Raw genomic sequence first — 18,585 nt, 5'->3', positions numbered from 1 at the left:
TTTGATGTTAAATATTATAAATGTTCAGAATTAATTATGGTAAGTTCATTAAGGTCGCAAAATTTGAAAAATGAAGCCAATTATAAATCACTGAAGCTTTAATAATTGGCCTCAGGTTTAACGGATAATGTAATGAAAGAGCAGGCAGGTTGGCACTAAGACTCATTGAGAGAAGCCTTCACTGATTCTATTCATTTTCTCTGTACCTCAGGGTGGATGTGAACCCAGATGATGAGCTCAACCTAGAAAGTTTACGTGTGGTAAGTAATAAAAAAAATAAAACCAATATTCAGAGTAAATAAAACAGTGCATCATTTGAGAAACTTCAAAAGATATTTTACAAATCCCATTTTTTTTTCATTAATATATCTCCTCCCGGTCATTGAAGCCATTTGCCTTGTTCTAGATTGGCACGTGGGATCTTCCTTCTGCTGTTTAATATTGTATAAAATCAATGGAGTGTGAGAAACAGAAAAACGTCACCCATTCCTTCTCGTCAGAGATACCGCCTGTTTCTCCAGCTTTTTGTGTCTATCTTCTGCTTGAGAGATTTTTTCAACCAAAATGGTTTTTATTGCATGCATTGAATATGCATTATGTAGCAATTGCATGTTGTATTTTAATTTAGTTTTGCTGTGTTTAGAGAAACAGCGTGGAAACAGGCCCTTCAGCCCACCAAGTTCACGCCAACCATGATCGCCCATACACTAATTCTATCCTACACACTAGGGATAATTTACAAAAAATAATTAACCTACAAATATGTAGGTCTGTGGAATGTGGGAGGAAATCGGAGCACCCGGAAAAAACCCACATGGTCACAGAGAATGTCTAATCTCCATACAGACAGCACCCGTAGTCAGGATCAAACCCAGGTCTCTGCCAGTGTGAGGCAGCAACTATAACACTGCACCACTGTGCCGCCCTGTCAAAAGTTGGTAATGTTGAAATTAATGCCTAATTTACTATAAGTCAAATGAGGAAGAATTTCTGTTCTACAATTTTACAAAATGATGTTCTAAAGTGGAGTGAATCTGTGACTGCTATTTGTTACACTTGCCCTATGTTTAATATTTCAAAATATTTGCATGGCAAATTGCTGAAAGTACAACCTGGAAACAGCAAAACCCGGAAAATGGGTTAGAAACAGGGAACTGCAGATGCTGGAGTAACTCAACGGGTCAGGCAGTATCTCTGGAGAACATGGATGTGACATTTCAGGTCAGGAACCTTCTTCAGCTTGAGTTACTCCAGCACTTTGTGTCCTGAAAGGAAATGGGGTGCTTGGGACCAAGTGAACAGAACTGGGTATCTCTTTGAAGGATTGAGAACTTCACTGCACTTCACAAAGATGTACAAATGCAGAATAAGGTGCACATTTACCACAATCGCAGTGTTCCTTGCAGAGGCCCCAGCAAGAAATAAAGTCACAACAGAGAAGCTCACTGTGCTGCCTGCCAGTTCAGTTGTTATTTCCTTTACATTTTTGCTGACTTTTAAAAAAACCCTCACACTGACCTGTGAACTGTCATCTGCATTTGTTTTTGCACCTGTACCTTTAATTTTTTTTTCTTATAACTCTTCTGAGTCTGTTGCTTGTTGCTGGTAATCTAACCTCAATATGTCATAACCACACACACCTAGGTGTACTTCAACAAAAATACCAGAGTTCAGAAAATAAATTCTCAGTGAAAGAAGTATGAATAAACCCTTCTCACTGTAACCAAGGAAGCACCTAGGAGTATTGGGTATTTCATGTATCCTGCCTTGAATTTAAAGTAATTCATTTAGCTGCCACTCTGTTCCCTAGCTTTCGTTGGTTTCAGGAAGCCCTGTAAACTCATGAATATGTCATTAAATTTGGTTGTTGATTGAGATCTCACCCTGGTTGAGCAATTAACATATGTTAATAGGCACTCCACATCTCTGAGCTGCCCTGAAGAGGCTGAACATGTTTCAGTTAAATGCATAGTACACAGCACAGGAACAAGCCCTTCCGCCCAAGGTGCCTGTGCCAACCACAAAGTCAATTTAAACTGTTCATCTATCTCTGACACCTCTCCCCCTTTCTTGATCAATCTGCCTCAATCACAGGGGACTGACTATCGACGTATGTCTACAACAATCCTACCCAGTTTTCCTCCCATCCTGCCTCTTACAGACACTGTCCACTACTCTCAGATTCTCTTTTTCCGCCACATCTGCTCCACATAAGGCTTTCCAATCTAGAATATCCGAAATGTCCTCTTTCTTTAGTAAATGTGGTTTCTCCCCTGCTATATAGATGGACCCCCTCAACTGCTTCTCCTCTGTGCCCTGTAGTTCTGCTCTCCCTCCCCCCAGATGGAGCAAGGAAAGAGCTTGCCCAGTCTCCTGTCCATCGGCGAGACCAAGCACAGACTTGACGACCATTTGCCGAACAGGTTCACTTGGTCTGCCAAGGCTTATTGGATCTTCTGGCTGCTTATCATTTTAACTCCTCTTTGCATTCCCAAACTGACCTTTCAGTCCTGGGCTTCCTCCAGAGTGAGGCCACATGCAAACTGGAGGAACTACTTCATATTTCCCCTTGGGAAGCTTGCATTGAATTCTCCAATTTTATGTAAATAAACCTCTCCTTCCCCCTCCTTCCCCCTTCTTCCCCCACTCCCTTTCTTTCCACCCTCCCACTACTCTGTGCCCCATTTCCACCTCCATTCCTTCCCCCAGATTTACAATTAGCAACTCTTCAATCCTTTTGTCACCCACCTTCTGTCTTTTCATCTCTGGCCTATGTCCAACCATCCGCCTGTCAATCCCCTCCCTCCCCCACCCCTTCACATGTATCCACCTAATACCTGCCAGGCATTGGCCTGATCCACCTCTCCTCCAGCTTTCTTTCCCCTCCTCCCCCACAAACAGTTTGAAGAAGGGTCCCAGCCTATCACCTATCCATGTTCCCCAGTGATGTAATCTGGTCTGCTGGGTTACTCAAGCATTTTGTGTCTTTTTTTGTACACTGCAGTTCCTCATTTCTACGATGATTAATATTACTCCTTTCCATATATGGACACGTGACAGTCTCTTAAACGTTATGATCATACCGACTTCTACCACTTCCCCTGGCAGTGCGTTCCAGGCACCCACTGCTCTCTGTGTAAAAAAAACTTGCCTTTTAAATCTTTAATCTTTCTACCATTTACCTGAAAGCTACAGGATGCTCTCAAGTGTTTGATATTTCCACCCTGTGAAAGGACTATGGCTCTCTACTCTGTCTCTGCCTCTCATAATGTTATATACTTCTGTCAGGTTGCCCCTCAGCCTCTGATGTACCACAGATCAGTGTGGATCTATATACATTAATGACTTGGATGAAGGGATTAAAAGTACCATTAGCAAATTTGCAGATGATACAAAGCTGGGTGGTAGTGTGAACTGTGAGGAAGATGCTATGAGGTTGCAGGGTGACTTGGACAGGTTGTGTGAGTGGGCGGATGCATGGCAGATGCAGTTTAATATGGATAAGTGTGAAGTTATCCACTTTGGTGGTAAGAATAGGAAGGCAGAGTATTATCTGAATGGTGTCAAGTTAGGAACAGGGGACGTACAACGAGATCTGGGTGTCCTAGTGCATCAGTCACTGAAAAGAAGCATGCAGGTACAGCAGGCAGTGAAGAAAGCCAATGGAATGTTGGCCTTCATAACAAGAGGAGTTGAGTATAGGAGCAAAGAGGTCCTTCTGCAGTTGTACAGGGCCCTAGTGAGACCGCACCTGGAGTACTGTGTGCAGTTTTGGTCTCCAAATTTGAGGAAGGATATTCTTGCTATTGACGGCGTGCAGCATAGGTTTACTGGGTTAATTCCCGGAATGGCAGGACTATCATATGTTGAAAGACTGGAGCGACTAGGCTTGTATACACTGGAATTTAGAAGGATGAGAGGAGATCTTATCGAAACGTATAAGATTATTAAGGGTTTGGACACGTTAGAGGCAGGAAACATTTTCCCAATGTTGGGGGAGTCCAGAACAAGGGGCCACAGTTTAAGAATAAGGGGTAGGCCATTTAGAACTGAGATGAGGAAAAACCTTTTCAGTCAGAGAGTTGTGAATCTGTGGAATTCTCTGCCTCAGAAGGCAGTGGAGGTCAATTCTCTGAATGCATTCAAGAGAGAGCTGGATAGAGTTCTTAAGGATAGCGAAGTCAGGGGGTATGGGGAGAAGGCAGGAGAATGATCAGCCATGATCACATTGAATGGCGGTGCTGGCTCGAAGGGCCGAATGGCCTCCTCCTGCACTTATTGTCTATTGTCTATTGTCTATCAGTGGGCTGGAGCTGGCTCTCTGGTGGATTCCCCATGGTTTGCAACTCACCTTTGATTACCTTTTGCACAGCAGGTTCAAATCTCCCCATTCACTCCTCCAGGAAAAAACTCAACCCTAAATCTCTTTCAATCTTTCTGCTTCTACATTACAAACAACTTCTTGTGCAAGTAGTTTAAAAGTAATTAAGCTTTATCAAGAGCATTTTTAGACTCCAACTAATTAATAATAATGGCAAATGTTACTAGTTGCTTGATCAAAGTCCAAGAGATCAGAAATAATTTTTCTGGTGCAAATCCACATTGCACACTGCCTGTTCAGTGTAATTCTGATAACCACTGTTGGACAGAACCTCATTCAGTCATAAAGCATAGAAACAGTCCCTTCAGTCTGCTCTATCAATGCCAGACAGAGTGGACCAAAGGGCCTGGATGTTAAACATACTTACTTCTTCAGTACTCACTATATCCTCACTGTCACCCTCTACCTACTAACACTAAGAATATTATAACACTAAAGTTCCCATCCTAGTCATCATTCACTACTACTACCAACGGGTCCGTATACGAGCTACCACACAATGAGAAAGTTTGCTTCACATCCTCTGGAATGCCTTGGGATATTTTACTAAATACTTATTATTGTCAAGTGTCTCTCAGAAACTTGGCCAGCACAGTGGCATAGCTGGCAGAGCTGCTGCCTCATAGCGCCAGGGTCCCGGGTTCGATCCTAACCTCTGGTGCTGCATATGTGGAGTTTTCACGTTCTCCCTGTGACCGCGTGGGGGTTTCCTCTGGATGCTCCAGTTTCCTCCCACATCCCAAAGGCATGCATGTTTAAAGGTTATTTGGCCTCTGAAATTGCCCCTGGTGCTTTGGGAGTGCATGAGAAAGTGGGTAACATGGAACTAATGTGAACGGGTGATCGATGGTCCCAGTGACCCAGTGAGTTGAAGGGTCTGTTTTCATGCTGTATCTCTAAAACCCCCCCCCCAAAATCTAACGATTCACATACCCTCAATGCAGACACCAGTCGCGATTGTGATGTGGACTAAAGTTCAAGCTGACAACAGCGCCTAACCTCCAGTTCAATAGTAAATAAAATAGATTGCGGACACCGGGGAGTCACAGAACTGTGGTCAATATTAGTTGTTTATGAGTCAAGGATGAGCTGTGGGTCTTCTCTCACTGGGTGTTCACCACTGAGATGAACTTCATTTACTGTACATCAAACCCGACACAACCCTGTACATAAAAACATAAGGAACAGGAGCATGTGTAAAACAGTCTGCCCCTTGACCCTGCTCCTTGACCCTGCTCCACTATTCAATAAGATTATGGTTTACCCAATCTTGGCCTCGACTCCACTTTACTAATCTCCCTCCATAACCTTTTACTCCCTGCAGTTTAAATGTCTGTCAATCTGCGATGTAAATATATTCAATGACTGCAGGGCAGAGAATTCCAAAGGTTCACAACCTTCTGAGTGAAGAAATCCATCCTCATCTCCACCTGAAATGGTACAAGATACTCCTACTAATGGAAACATCCTCATGGATGTCCAGCTGGGATAAATATCTTCTCAGCATCCATCTTGTCAGAATCTTGAAGGCTTACCTTTAAGATCACCTCTCATTCTTGTAAGCTCCAAGGAGTACTGGCCCAATTTGCCCAACCTGGTGAATATTCTCTGCACCTCTTTCAATCCAAGGGATGCTGCCTGTCCCGCTGAGTTACTCCAGCATTTTGTGTCTACCTTCGATTTAAACCAGCATCTGCAGTTCTTTCCTACACACCTCTATCAGTCGAAATATCTTTACCTTAGCCATGAGCATCAAAGCAGTGCACATCTGGTCCCACTAACATACTGTGAAGTTGTATCAAAACTATCCTACTTTATATTCCATACCCCTTGCAATAAAGGCCAATAACCAATTAGCCTTCCTAAGTACATGTAATTGTCTAACTCATGTAATGTTTTTGCGCTTGACATAATCGGATTTAAAATTCCTCTGTCTCTCAACTTTGTGTAATTTCAGTTGATTGAAATAATGTTCTTTTTTTCATTCATTCAAAGTAGATAGCCTCACATCTTCTCACATTTTACTCCCTCTGCCAACATTTCTTCAAGTACAATTGAAAGTGTCAGTGGAGAAAAGAATTTCAAAGCTATATCAGAATTCAGTTTGGCATATATTCTTCAAACAATTTGGTTGCTACCAGAAAGAAGCAATGGCCACATCACTGGCCTAATAATGGCCACATCACTGGCCTAATAATGGCCACAACACTGGCCTAATAATGGCCGCAACACTGACCCAACAATGGCCATAACACTGGCCCAATAATGGCCATAACACTGGCCTAATAATGTCCACATCACTGGCCTAATAATGGCCACATCACTGGCCTAATAATGGCCATAACACTGGCCTAATAATGGCCACAACACTGGCCCATTAATGGCCATAACACTGGCCTAATAATGTCCACATCACTGGCCTAATAATGGCCACATCACTGGCCCAATAATGGCCATAACACTGGCCCAATAATGGCCACATCACTGGCCTAATAATGGCCACAACACTGGCCTAATAATGGCCACAACACTGGCCTAATAATGGCCACAACACTGACCCAACAATGGCCATAACACTGACCTAATAATGGCCACAACACTGACCCAACAGTGGCCATAACACTGACCCAACAGTGGCCATAACACTGACCCAACAGTGGCCACAACACTGACCCAACAGTGGCCATAACACTGACCTTACAATTGCCACAATACAGACCCATCAATGGCCACAACACCACTGACCCTTCCATCCTCGTAGATGATCTTATGATATTGAACAGACCAGATGTTCAATCTGTCACAGTACGTTTCACGTCAAATTGTTATAACTGAAGGTGCAATGACATTTGGGGACACTTATTATTTAGAATTGCATCTTCATCGAAGTGCATGCATTCAAAACCAACACTGACTTCTCCAAGAATACTTGTTGAAGTTTCATCTCTTGTAGTCATTCCTTCTAAGTCTCTCGATGAACTCTACATGGCTGATCTTACTTTAGAAATATTTCCCTTGCTTCATGCCTCATGTTTACAATGCTCACTTTTTTTGAGCCTCTTTCTTTAACTTCCTTTGTTTGGGAATTCTTTAAATATTAATGTTAATTTAACTGTGTTTTTACTGTGAGAATGTTTAAACACCCCCACTCATCTCAGATTTGATGTGATAAGCTTGTGACTTTATAAGTGATGAATTCATTCGAACAAAAGCCTTCTCTAACTTTCCTGATCTCTTCCATGGGGTTATTTTCTCTGACCTATCTAAACAACAATGGAACAACAGAGATATTGATGTTGACAACCTGCTGAGCAAGTTGAGAAATATTTGACATTAAAAGCAATAACTGTTTTCATGTCTTGTGTAAGTGGATGTGGTTCATGTTAAAGCTGTCTGCTCATTCGCCAGTATTGATGGCATGGAGTTGTACAGAACAGAAATACGGCTGTCAGCTCATGATGATCTTTTTAGAAACAAAGAACTGCAGATGCTGGTTTACACAAAAGGGCAGAGTGCTGGAGTAACTCAGTAGGTCAGGCAGTATCTCTGGAGAACATGGATGGTTGATGGTTCGGGACAGGGACCCTTTTCTTCAGATTAGATTGTAGTTGGGGGGGGGAAGGGGGGAGATGAAGACAGCTGGGAGTGGGGAGAGGCAGGACAAAGTCTGGCAGGCAATAGGTGGACATGGGTGAGGGTGGGCTTTGATAGGCAGATGGCTGGAACAAAGGCCAGAAATTGGAGCAGCAGGTGTAAGACAGACTGATTGAAGGATTGCAAATTGCGAAGTCAGAGGAAGGAATTTAGCGGAGCGTGAGGAGTAGGGGAGAAATAGATGCAAACCCAAGTGGGGCACAGGGAAATTGAGTGCAACTGTTCAGCAAAATGGTCGCCAAGTCTACACGTGGCCTCGCCGATGCACAGGAGGCCACATGTTGATGACTGGATGCAGTCGATGAGATTAGAGGAAGTGCACATGAACCTCTGTCACACTTGGAAGCCTGGGTCCCTGGATGGAGGCGAGAATGGACATATAGGTTGTAGGGGATAGTTCCTGAGGAGGGGGAGGTTTGGGTGGGAAGAGATGAGTGAACCAAAGAGTTGCAGAGGGAGCAGTCTCTGCAGTGAATAGGGGTGGGGATGGGAAGATGTGATCAGTGGTGGGAGCATGTTGGAAAATGATGTGTTGGACGTAGAGGCTGGTGGGGTGAAAGGCGAGGACCAGAACTCTATCCTTGTTCTGTCTGTGGGGAGGCAGAGCAAGAGCAAAACTACAGGACACAGAGACACAAGTGAGGGTGAGGATGAGTTTTATTAACTCTCTGTAACATGGCATTCAGTGTAAAGGGCAATTAGGGAAGCATATTAAATGCAATACTCTAATCCTGTGAGTAAATATATAAAATAAATTATGTTTGTTACAAAAGTAAATTAATTTTGAATTAAAATAACGATCATTTGCACAATGGGTTCATACAGATGTGGAACCTCTAAAGCAAAAAGTTGTGAATTATGGTGAAGTGAATTGGGTTGAAACCTTTCATCAGACTAATTGTGGTAGGGGGAAGACAGGACAAAGCCTGGAAAGTGATAGGTGTACTTCCTAAATTGCTCTTTCTTTTTGCATGTTGCTGTTGTACACCTACAATCAAGTATCCTTAAGATGCAATGGTCAATTAACATTGTTACGGATTCACATTGATTGAACGCACTCCAAGAGTAATAACTAATCACACTCAAAACCTATTGTTCACACATTATGTAAAGGACATGGCAGCATGACTCTCATTTTCAATATATATATTAACCACAATCTTTCATTGATCTGATTAAAAATACTTACATTTTAACAGATCTACTACCCATTGACTGTTATCAATCATCAGTATTTATTTAGTGTCTAAACTTTTTCAAAACAGGTCAATATTACACAAAATGGAATGCTCCCATTTAATGATCTGACCAGATAGAAAAGCTTCTTTAAAACACTGGTATCCATAACCCCACTTTGTACTTTCTGTTCATCTTCTATGTCATATTTCTAACCAAGTTCAAATCTAAGAACATAGAACAGAACATGACAGGGACAGAATCTTCGACCCACAATGTCCATGCAGAGTATGATGCCAGGTTAAACTAATCTCAAGGCAAGCGTCTGCAGATGTTGTTTTACAAAATAAAACACAAAGTGCTAGAGTAATTCAGCAGGCAAAGCAACATCTCTGTTGGAACCTGGCCCACTTAGATATCCACCATTTTGTGCTCCAATTAATCTCCTCTGCCTGCACCTGTGACATATCTCTCCATATGCTGCATATCCGCATCTAAAAGTCTCTTAATTGCCACAATCTGCCTCCACCAGCACCCCTGGCAGTGTGTTCCAGGCATCCACCACACTCCGCGTAAAAAAACTTGCCCTGTACATTTCCTTTAAATCTTGCCCCTCTCACCTTAAAATTATGCCCTCTTGTGTTTGACAACGTTCCGACTACCTACCCTATCTATGCCTCTCAAAATTGTATATACTTCTATCGGGTCTCCTCTCAGCCTCTGATGCTCCAGAGAAAACAATCCAAGTTTGTCCAATCTCTCCTTATAGTGAATACCCTCTAATACATTCTGGTAAACCTCTTCTGCACCATCTCCAAAACCTCCATATCCTTGCTGCACACAACCTTGTTTCCCATAACTCACTGGAAAATGTAAACACTAAATCCCACTTGACAATTGAGTGGTGCATCTAGTTGCAGATGTCCAGTGTTATCTGTCTGGAGATTACACATTCAACCTATAATTTGCCCTACTTTCCTCTCAGATCCTGAAGACACAGGTTGGAAAGTTAATTGGCAACTGTAAATTGCCCTGGTAGAAAGGGAAGTGCTGGAATCTGGGAGACAGATATACAAGAATGAACATTTAGAATGGCTTACAAGAAAAAGTAGTGAGGTAACGGGATTGCTCTGTGAGCTGGCATAAAGTCAGTGGCCCAAATGACCTGCTAGGTCATACACATTGTATTACATACACTAGGACATACACTGTGACATGCACATTGTGTGACGTACACTAGGCCAAACACTGTGCTTACCTGCCCACAGCTTGTGTTCAGAACCACTCCCAATCCCTACTGGTCCTGTTGTCCTGCCAGAGTTGTACAGAATATTCTGTGTGGTCAGCTAGAACACATGTTTCGGGTCGAGACCCTTCTTCAGACTGATCAGTCTGAAGAAGGGTCTCGACCCGCAATGTCACCCATTCCTTCTCTCCAGAGATGCTGAGTTACTCCAGCATTTTGTGTCTACCTTCGATTTAAACCAGCATCTGCAGTTTTTTTCTTACACAAGTCATGGACTATCCTTGTGACAGCCTTTTGACTGTTCTAGACATGGCAGTCCTAAAGCTAAAGGGTTAGATACATAATGGGCCAAATGTCTGTGTCTTTGCTCTACGTACTTTCTAACAAACTTGTAGAACTGCTGCTTCACAGCTTCAATGACTTGGGTTTTATCTCGTGCTATCAGTTTGGATGTTCTTGTGACTGAGTAGATTTCCTCTGGGTAGTCTGGTTTCCTCCCACGTCTCAAAGACATGCAAGTTAGTTGGTTGATTGTCCTCTGTAAAGTGTCTCCAATGTGTAGGTGAATGGTAGAATTTGGTGGGGATGGGGGTGGAAGATGGTGGGAATGTGGGTAGAATAAAAACGGGTTAGTGTCGGGTTAAGTTAAATCGGCGCTTGATGGTCAGCACAGACTCAGTGGACTACAGGACCTGTTTCAGTGCTTTATTTTAATTAACAAAGTTTTGTCCCTCAACTCAGTAAGAAATGAGACACTCCCGGACTCAGTGTTCTACATTTCTCTGCTGCGATGTGCAGTCTCCGAAATCTGGAAGACACAGGCACACGCACTTCAGTTAACCTGCGGTTCTCTATTTACCTGCCAATGGCTGTCACTACAATCCAGCCCACATTCATTGTTTTTAACACATGACCACATTTCATTCATTTAATTTGATCCTCAAACGTTTTCTGTAACCGTGTCAATGTTGACATTATTCTGACCTTTGCAATCTAACGTGAAAAAAAGCACATTGGAGAAATGTCAGAAATTGTATTCCAAATAGTAACTGATAACAATGAAGGAATAATGAAAGCTCTGCTGCAGAAACAAACAACTGCAGATGCTGGTTTAGGAAAAAAGACACAAGGTGCTGGAGTAACTCAGTGGGTCAGACAGCATCTCTGTAGAACATAGATAGGTGGCGATTCAGGTCAGGACCCTTCTTCAGACTGAACAAAGCTATGCTACCAAATGCACAGGATGGGTTAAAACAAAGTCCGACTTACATGTTTATAAAGAGAGGTATTGAAGATTAAAGATAGGGGAAATCAAATGAATATTTTCAAAGTCGTGAAGTTGATAAAGTAGGACGCATTTTCTTTACAGGTCAGCAAATTTTAAAAGTTCCCCAAATGTTTTCTCTCGAAGAATGCAACTTCCTCATATAATAGGAGTATTAGATGAAGGTGCTTCTCCCTGAACAGTTATGATGGAAAATGTAAAATGTTTTAAAAGAAAACAATAAATAACTGAAAGGGAAGAATAATAATGGATACAGGAAAATAATAGGAATGTAAAAAGATTGGAGTCATTCCCTTTGACTGAGGAGTCGGTTGATGCTGTAGGTCTTCTACTGATTCCTTTGTAAAGCTCCAAAATCCTCTACTGCAGCAATTTTCCAGTGATTTTGGATATATTTCATGGGTTGGTGTTCTGCACATTCTTTTCTGAATATCAAAGCATCTCATTCTTTTCAGACAGGTGCTGACATTTCTGAAAATATTACTCAGAGAATTCACTCAGCGAATAATAAATGCTTACAGCATGGAATAAGGTATATCAGGGATGCTTGATAAAGGCCACTTAAGGTCACCTGCATAAGGTCCTCCGATCCCTCATTACTATTCATTTGGAAGCATTGCAGACATGAATGTATTGCAGCCAAAATAAACCCAGTCATAACGAATAAAGCTGCAATTTACAAAGAACAATGTGAAGATATCATTCAGCATATCCAATTCTCCATATTTCCACCCACCAATCTATTTGTTTTTATCTTTGGCTTCTAGGCTTGTTGCCTGCCATACTTTATACTAATTTAGTAATATTAGTATAGTTTAGTTTAATATTAATATTAGTTTAGTTTAGAGATACAGTATGGAAACAGGCCCTTCGGCCCACCGGGTCCGCGCCGACCAGCGATCCCCGCATATTAACACTATCCTACACCCACTAGGGACAATTTTTACATTTACCAAGCCAATTAACCTACAAACCTATACGTCTTTGGAGTGTGGGAGGAAACTGAAGATCTCGGAGAAAACCCACGCAGATCATGGGAAGAATGTACAAATTCCGTTCAGCCAGCACCCGTAGTCAGGATCGAACCCGGGTCTCAGCCGCTGCATTTGGTGTAAGGCAGCAACTCTACTGCTGCGCCACCGTGCCGTTCAGTTATTGTCTGATTCCTACCTTTATTAGGAATATTGGGTTCCTTTAACATGTTTTTAAAATGCCTATCTTAAGGCTTTCAAGATACAGCGTGGAATCAGGCCCTTCAGCCCACCAAGTCTGTGCCAACCAGCGATTACTCTGTGCACTAGCACTATCCTACATACTAGGGACAATTTACAGAAACCAATTAACCTACAAACCTGTATGTATTTTGAGTGTGGAAGTAAACTGGAGCACTCAGAGAAAACCCACGCAGGTCACAGGGAGAACGTACAAACTCCGAACAGACAGCATCCGTAGTGAGGATCGAACTTGGGTCTCTGGCAAGGCAGCAACTCTACCGCTGCGCCACTGTGCCGCCCAATCATATTATTATTAATATATATAACATCCTCAGAGAGCAAAGCAGGTTAAATGGCAAAATATTTCCATGACTGGAAGAATCTCAAACAATAGGACATGGTTACTAGATTAAAGGATGGTCATTTGAAACTGACATGCATTGTAAGTTATCCTTGCAGAGGGTAGTGAATCTGGAATTCTCTACACCGGAAGGTTGTCGAAGCTGGATCATGGCGGGTATTTTTTTTTAAAAGTAGATTATTTTTTTAAAGATTAGGGAATTGAACTAGCTGTTAAGGTCAGGGGTAGATCAGCCATGATGATATTGAATGGTGAAGCAGACTCAAGAGGCCAAGTTGGCTATTCCTGTGTATGAAGAGACTGCAGATGTAGGTTTATACCGAAGATGGACACAAAATGCTGGAGTAACTCAACGGGACAGACAGCATCTCTGGAGAAAAATAATAGGTGACGTTTCGAGTCTGAAGAAGGGTTACAACCCGAAACATCACCTATCACCTTTTCTGCTGCCTGACCCGCTGAGTTACTCCAGCATTTTGTGTCTATCTTTAGCTATTCCTGTTCTCTTTTTTTACATTCTTATGCAGAATGTTCTTGAGAGGTGTTCCTTGAAATGTCCACTTTGGGAGTCGTCCACAAGAACTGACATGTGATGTTCAATTAATTTCTCTGCCATTAATCTTTAAGCAATATGTCTGCAGAGGTTCTGAGATCTTACAGCATTAATAGCCAATAATGTGTCATTTAGTTAACACCAAGGGCTGGGTGATGATTTATAAAGTTTTAATCATGTCAGTGCATGAGCAAAGTGTCCTCAGATTGTCACATGAGAAATGCAGTTTTGTCAGATGAGAATTTTTCATTTTGTTAAGTGGCTTCGTGAAAGGGGCCCTGGATAATGAACTGGGCTTCACAGCTTCCAGCAGCCTTGTTGAAGGCATTGAAAGAAAATTATTCTCACCCGATAGTCAGCATGTATCTGGCAAATATACAGAGAGCCGCAGCAGGGTTTTGTTTCACCTTAGTCTGATTCACTGATGGAGGTGATAAATGAGCTCTGGCCCAGCAGGTTGCCTCCAATGCATTCTGCCACAGAGTTCTTCCTGGCAGCGTCCCACTTGTCACGTTCTCAGTTCCACTACACAGGGCAAGGCCAGTCTCTGTATAAAAGCCAAGCACTTGCCCAATCATGGGGAGGGTGAACTCTTGTTTCTCCCTCTAGTAAATTCTTCATAGGTTATAGGAGCAAAATTAGGCCATTCGGCCCATCAAGATGACTCTGCCATTCAACCAGGGGTAATCTATCATTCCCTCTCAACCCCATTCTCCTGCCTTCTCCCCATAAGCCCTGACACCCTACGAATCAAGAATCTGTCAATCTCTGCCTTAGAAACAACCATTAACTTGGCCTCCAGTGAGGACAGGCCCAGTGCCTTCAAATGCCCATCATATGTTAACCCAATCATTCCTGGGACCATTCTAGTAGACACCCTCTGCACCCTCTCCACACCAGCACGTCCTTCCTCAAATATGGGGCACAAAACTGCTCACAATACTCCAAATGCAGTCTGACCAGTGCCTTGTAAAGCCTCAGCATTACATTCCTGTTTTTATATTCATATCCTCACAAAATAAATGCTAGCTTTGCATTTGCCTTCCTTGCTACCGATTCGACTTGCAAATTAACTTTTTGCACATCCGATTTCTGAATTCTCTCCCCATTTAGAAAAAAGTTTATTCCTACTACCGAAATGCATGACTCCACACTTTGCCATGCTCTATTCCATCTGCCACTTCTTTGCCCACACTCCCAACTTGTGCAAGTCCTTCTGCAGAGTCCCTGCTTTCTCTATACTACCTGCCCCTCCACCTATCTTCGTATCATCTGCTTTGCAGCATACCAGTTCCAGAGACAGAGTTCCAGAGGCAAGAATCTTGAATCTTGCTTGCTTTGGGTTTTATTCATTGCTAGTCTTGCTTCTTTTACAAATGAAGCGTTACCTTCTTTGCTCTCAGAGTCTGAGGGAAACGTTCTCACACTAATTGATAAGTATGGTCACAATTCATGTTTGATTTACTGACATGACCCTTCAAATCCTTCAACCCCTCTTTTGTTTTGTCTATCTCTTTATTTATGCTCTGCCCCCAATTTACTTGTGTTGGGTATTTTTCCTTGTTTTCACCATCTAAATTAGTGCCCTGACCATCTGCAGGTTTTAAAAATAATTCTGCTTCAGTAAACTCTCTGCGGTTCGCATTGTTTTTGACTTAACTGACCATTATGTTTTGCTTCTCGTCCTCATTAATCCTTGTTGTATTTGCTTGATCCTTAATCAATGCTCTGCCCCTAATTTACTTGTTTCAGGTACTTTTCCTTATTTTCACCTGCTTGGTAGATGTGGTGTTCCCGGTCTTTTCGAGGTGATCCTATTACATCGCAACAGAGTCCAAATTAGTGGCCTGGCCTTCTGCAAGTTTTAAAAATAATCTGTTCTAGTGAACTCTTTTCCATTAGCATTGTCTTGGACTTAACTGACCATTATGTTTTGCTTCCTGACCTTACCGCCTCATTAAGCCTTGTTGTATTTGGTTTAATAATATTTACGTCACTTTGCTATGCACTAAGTAATTTGTAATACAGGACACAAAAGGCACTTTAAAATTGCTTGTACATTTTAAACATTTCACTATCTGTTTTAACTAAGTAAAATTATCCTCATTGTTAGCTGCTCCTTATTGTTAGTTCTTTACCTTTTCAAAGGGCACCATTGCCTTTAAGTAGTACACATCATGGTGGTCACTCATAATTGTGGGCTTCTTGATGAGTGAGATCAGCACCGGCCGTGAACTGTGATTGCGTTGTACATGGGCGGCCACGGTGGTGCAGCGGTATAGTTGCTGTCTTGCAGTGCTTGCAGCACCGGAGACCCGGGTTCGATCCCGACTATGGTTGCTGTCCGTATGGAGTTTGTACATTCTCAACACAACTGCGTGGGTTTTCACCGAGATCTTCGGTTTCCTTCCACACACCAGAGATATGTAAAGTATGTGTAAATTATCCCGAGTGTGTGTAAGGTAGTGTTAATGTGTGGGGATCGCTGGTCGGTGTGGGCTCGGTGGACCCAAAGGCCTGTTTCCGCGCTGTATCTCTGAACTAAACTAAACTAAATATATCAGGTAGCACAAGCTTGTCACATAGTCTGCATGGGATACAACTAATCTCAATTCAAAAATAGGCACAAAGTGTAGAATAGTATGTAGGATAGTGCGAGGGTATGGGGATCGCTGGTTGGCGTGGACTCAGTAGGCCGAATGGCCTGTTTTCCTGCTGTATCTGTAAACTAATCTAAACTGAATCTCTCAAATAAAGAATACTCAATGGAGTAATAATGTAGCTGATGTTACTGAGCATCAATGGAACCATGAAGCAATTCATTCCTTCACCAAACAACATGTGGATGAAACCTCAATTAATTTTTTTCAATGAAAGCTGTAAGAGTTAAACTTAAAAACAGAAGATTTGCCTTGAGTATATCTTTAGTGAAACATTGTAATGGGACAGCCCTAATTCTTATACCCTTTTTTGTCTCAGCTCTTCATCTCCATTCCTTCACCAGCATCTGTTTGGATATCCCCAAGAAAGACACACAGAGCTGGAGTAACTCAGCAGATCAGGTAGCATCTCTGGAGAAAAGGAATAGGTGACGTTTCGGGTTGAGACCGTTCTTCAGATATCCCCACCCTTCGCACTCCCTTAGATTACCAGATGTGATCACACTTTTCATCTCTCCCAATTATGTTATGGATCTTTTTTTCAAATTATAAACTTTATTCAGAAAAACAAAAAGAAATGTACAAAACAAAAGCAGTGCAAAAACATTGTCAGTGGCCATACATACATACATACATACATACACACATACATACATACATACATACATACATACATACATACATACATACATACATACATACATACATACATACATACATACATACATACATACATACATACATACATTTGTGTCGTATTTGGTAGTGTTCACAGATTGTGTTATGGATCTGGCCAAAATCAAGAAGCACTCTGGGAATACTTGTTTGAAGCTGGTTTCACATTTCCACATCTCCACTTTCTTCCCCCTTTAAAGACAGGGCCACAGATTCTAGAATCCCTTTGTGTTCCAGCGTTTTACATATAGCAGTATTTCTGTGTTGAAAATAACAGGATACTCTTCGTACAGCATGTAATAGATTTTTGTTTTGTTCCTTTGTGGCATTTGCTGGTTTTCAGCAAGGTTCGTTTCCTCAGGTCTCAGAGATAAGAACAGAGGGTCACTCTGGATGTTGCAATTTAAATGCTAATGAAAAAGCTTAGTCACTGTGACACTATGCAGCCATGCAGTCCATCGCGGCTATTCCTCCTGTTTGAAATAACATCATTTAGTAGCAGGCCCGAAATAACCTTTGCTTAAAGAAGAATGTCTATTTGTATCTCTGCAGAGTGGCGATGGCAGGCAAGCAGTGAACCCCACGGAAGCAGAAAGTGCCTGGATGTTCCGGATATGGTACAATTTTGACCACAAGTATCTTTTCTTTGGGTGAACTGTAAGTCATGGCTCAGCAGGCTATAAGATTGGACATTCTTTTGCACTGGATTGCCTATGTCGGATCATCCATTAAAACAGGTAGCTCCACGATGCTACTGGACGCAAAGTGCTGCAGTAACTCAGTGGCTCAGGCAGCATCACTGGAGAACATGGAGAGGAGACGTTTCGGGTCGGGACCATTCTTCAGATTGAAACGTCACCTATACATGTTCTCCAGAGATAGACACAATGTGTTGGAGTAACTGAGCGGGTCAGGCAGCATCTCTGGGGAAGGGTCCCAACCCAAAACATCACCTTTTTTTTTTCTCCAGAGATGCTGCCTGACCCGGTGAATTATCTTTGATATAAATCAGCATCTCCAACACATTGTGGGCTCTACCTTTCTTGCGTCATCGGTTCCGGCTGAGATTTGTTCTGGACCTTTTCATACCTTTAGTTTCCCTCTCCCCGACTCTCAATCTAAAGAAGGGTCTCGACCCGAAATGTCACCTATTCCTTTTCTCCAAAGATGCTGCCTGACCCATTGAGTTATTTCAGCATTTTGTGTCTATCTGAAATTGTCTGTTTCTACATGTTTTCCAGAGAAGCTGCCTGACCCGTTCAGTTACTCCAGCAGTGTGTGTCCTTTTGTGTAAACCAGTAACTACAGCTCCTTATTTCTACAGCCTCACAATATATGAGATAAACAATAATTGTATACATACATGTACTGCAATGCTCC

At 42.2% G+C, this 18,585-nt stretch overlaps 1 protein-coding gene across 1 annotated transcript in view; it reads left to right on the top strand.

Moving 5' to 3' along the window:
- Positions 1-18,585, top strand: part of LOC144599474 (sodium/hydrogen exchanger 9-like) — a 411,061-nt gene that overhangs the window by 334,050 nt on the left and 58,426 nt on the right. The window contains exons 13-14 of the mRNA XM_078410426.1: positions 212-260; positions 17,758-17,840. Of these exons, the coding sequence (XP_078266552.1) occupies positions 212-260; positions 17,758-17,840 (132 nt within the window). The remainder of the gene's footprint in view (positions 1-211; positions 261-17,757; positions 17,841-18,585) is intronic.

This window comes from Rhinoraja longicauda, chromosome 13 (genome assembly GCF_053455715.1).
Source record: "Rhinoraja longicauda isolate Sanriku21f chromosome 13, sRhiLon1.1, whole genome shotgun sequence".
NCBI lineage: Eukaryota > Metazoa > Chordata > Chondrichthyes > Rajiformes > Arhynchobatidae > Rhinoraja > Rhinoraja longicauda.
The sequence above is the reverse complement of the archived record's forward strand: the minus strand, read 5'-3'. Positions and strand labels throughout refer to the sequence as shown.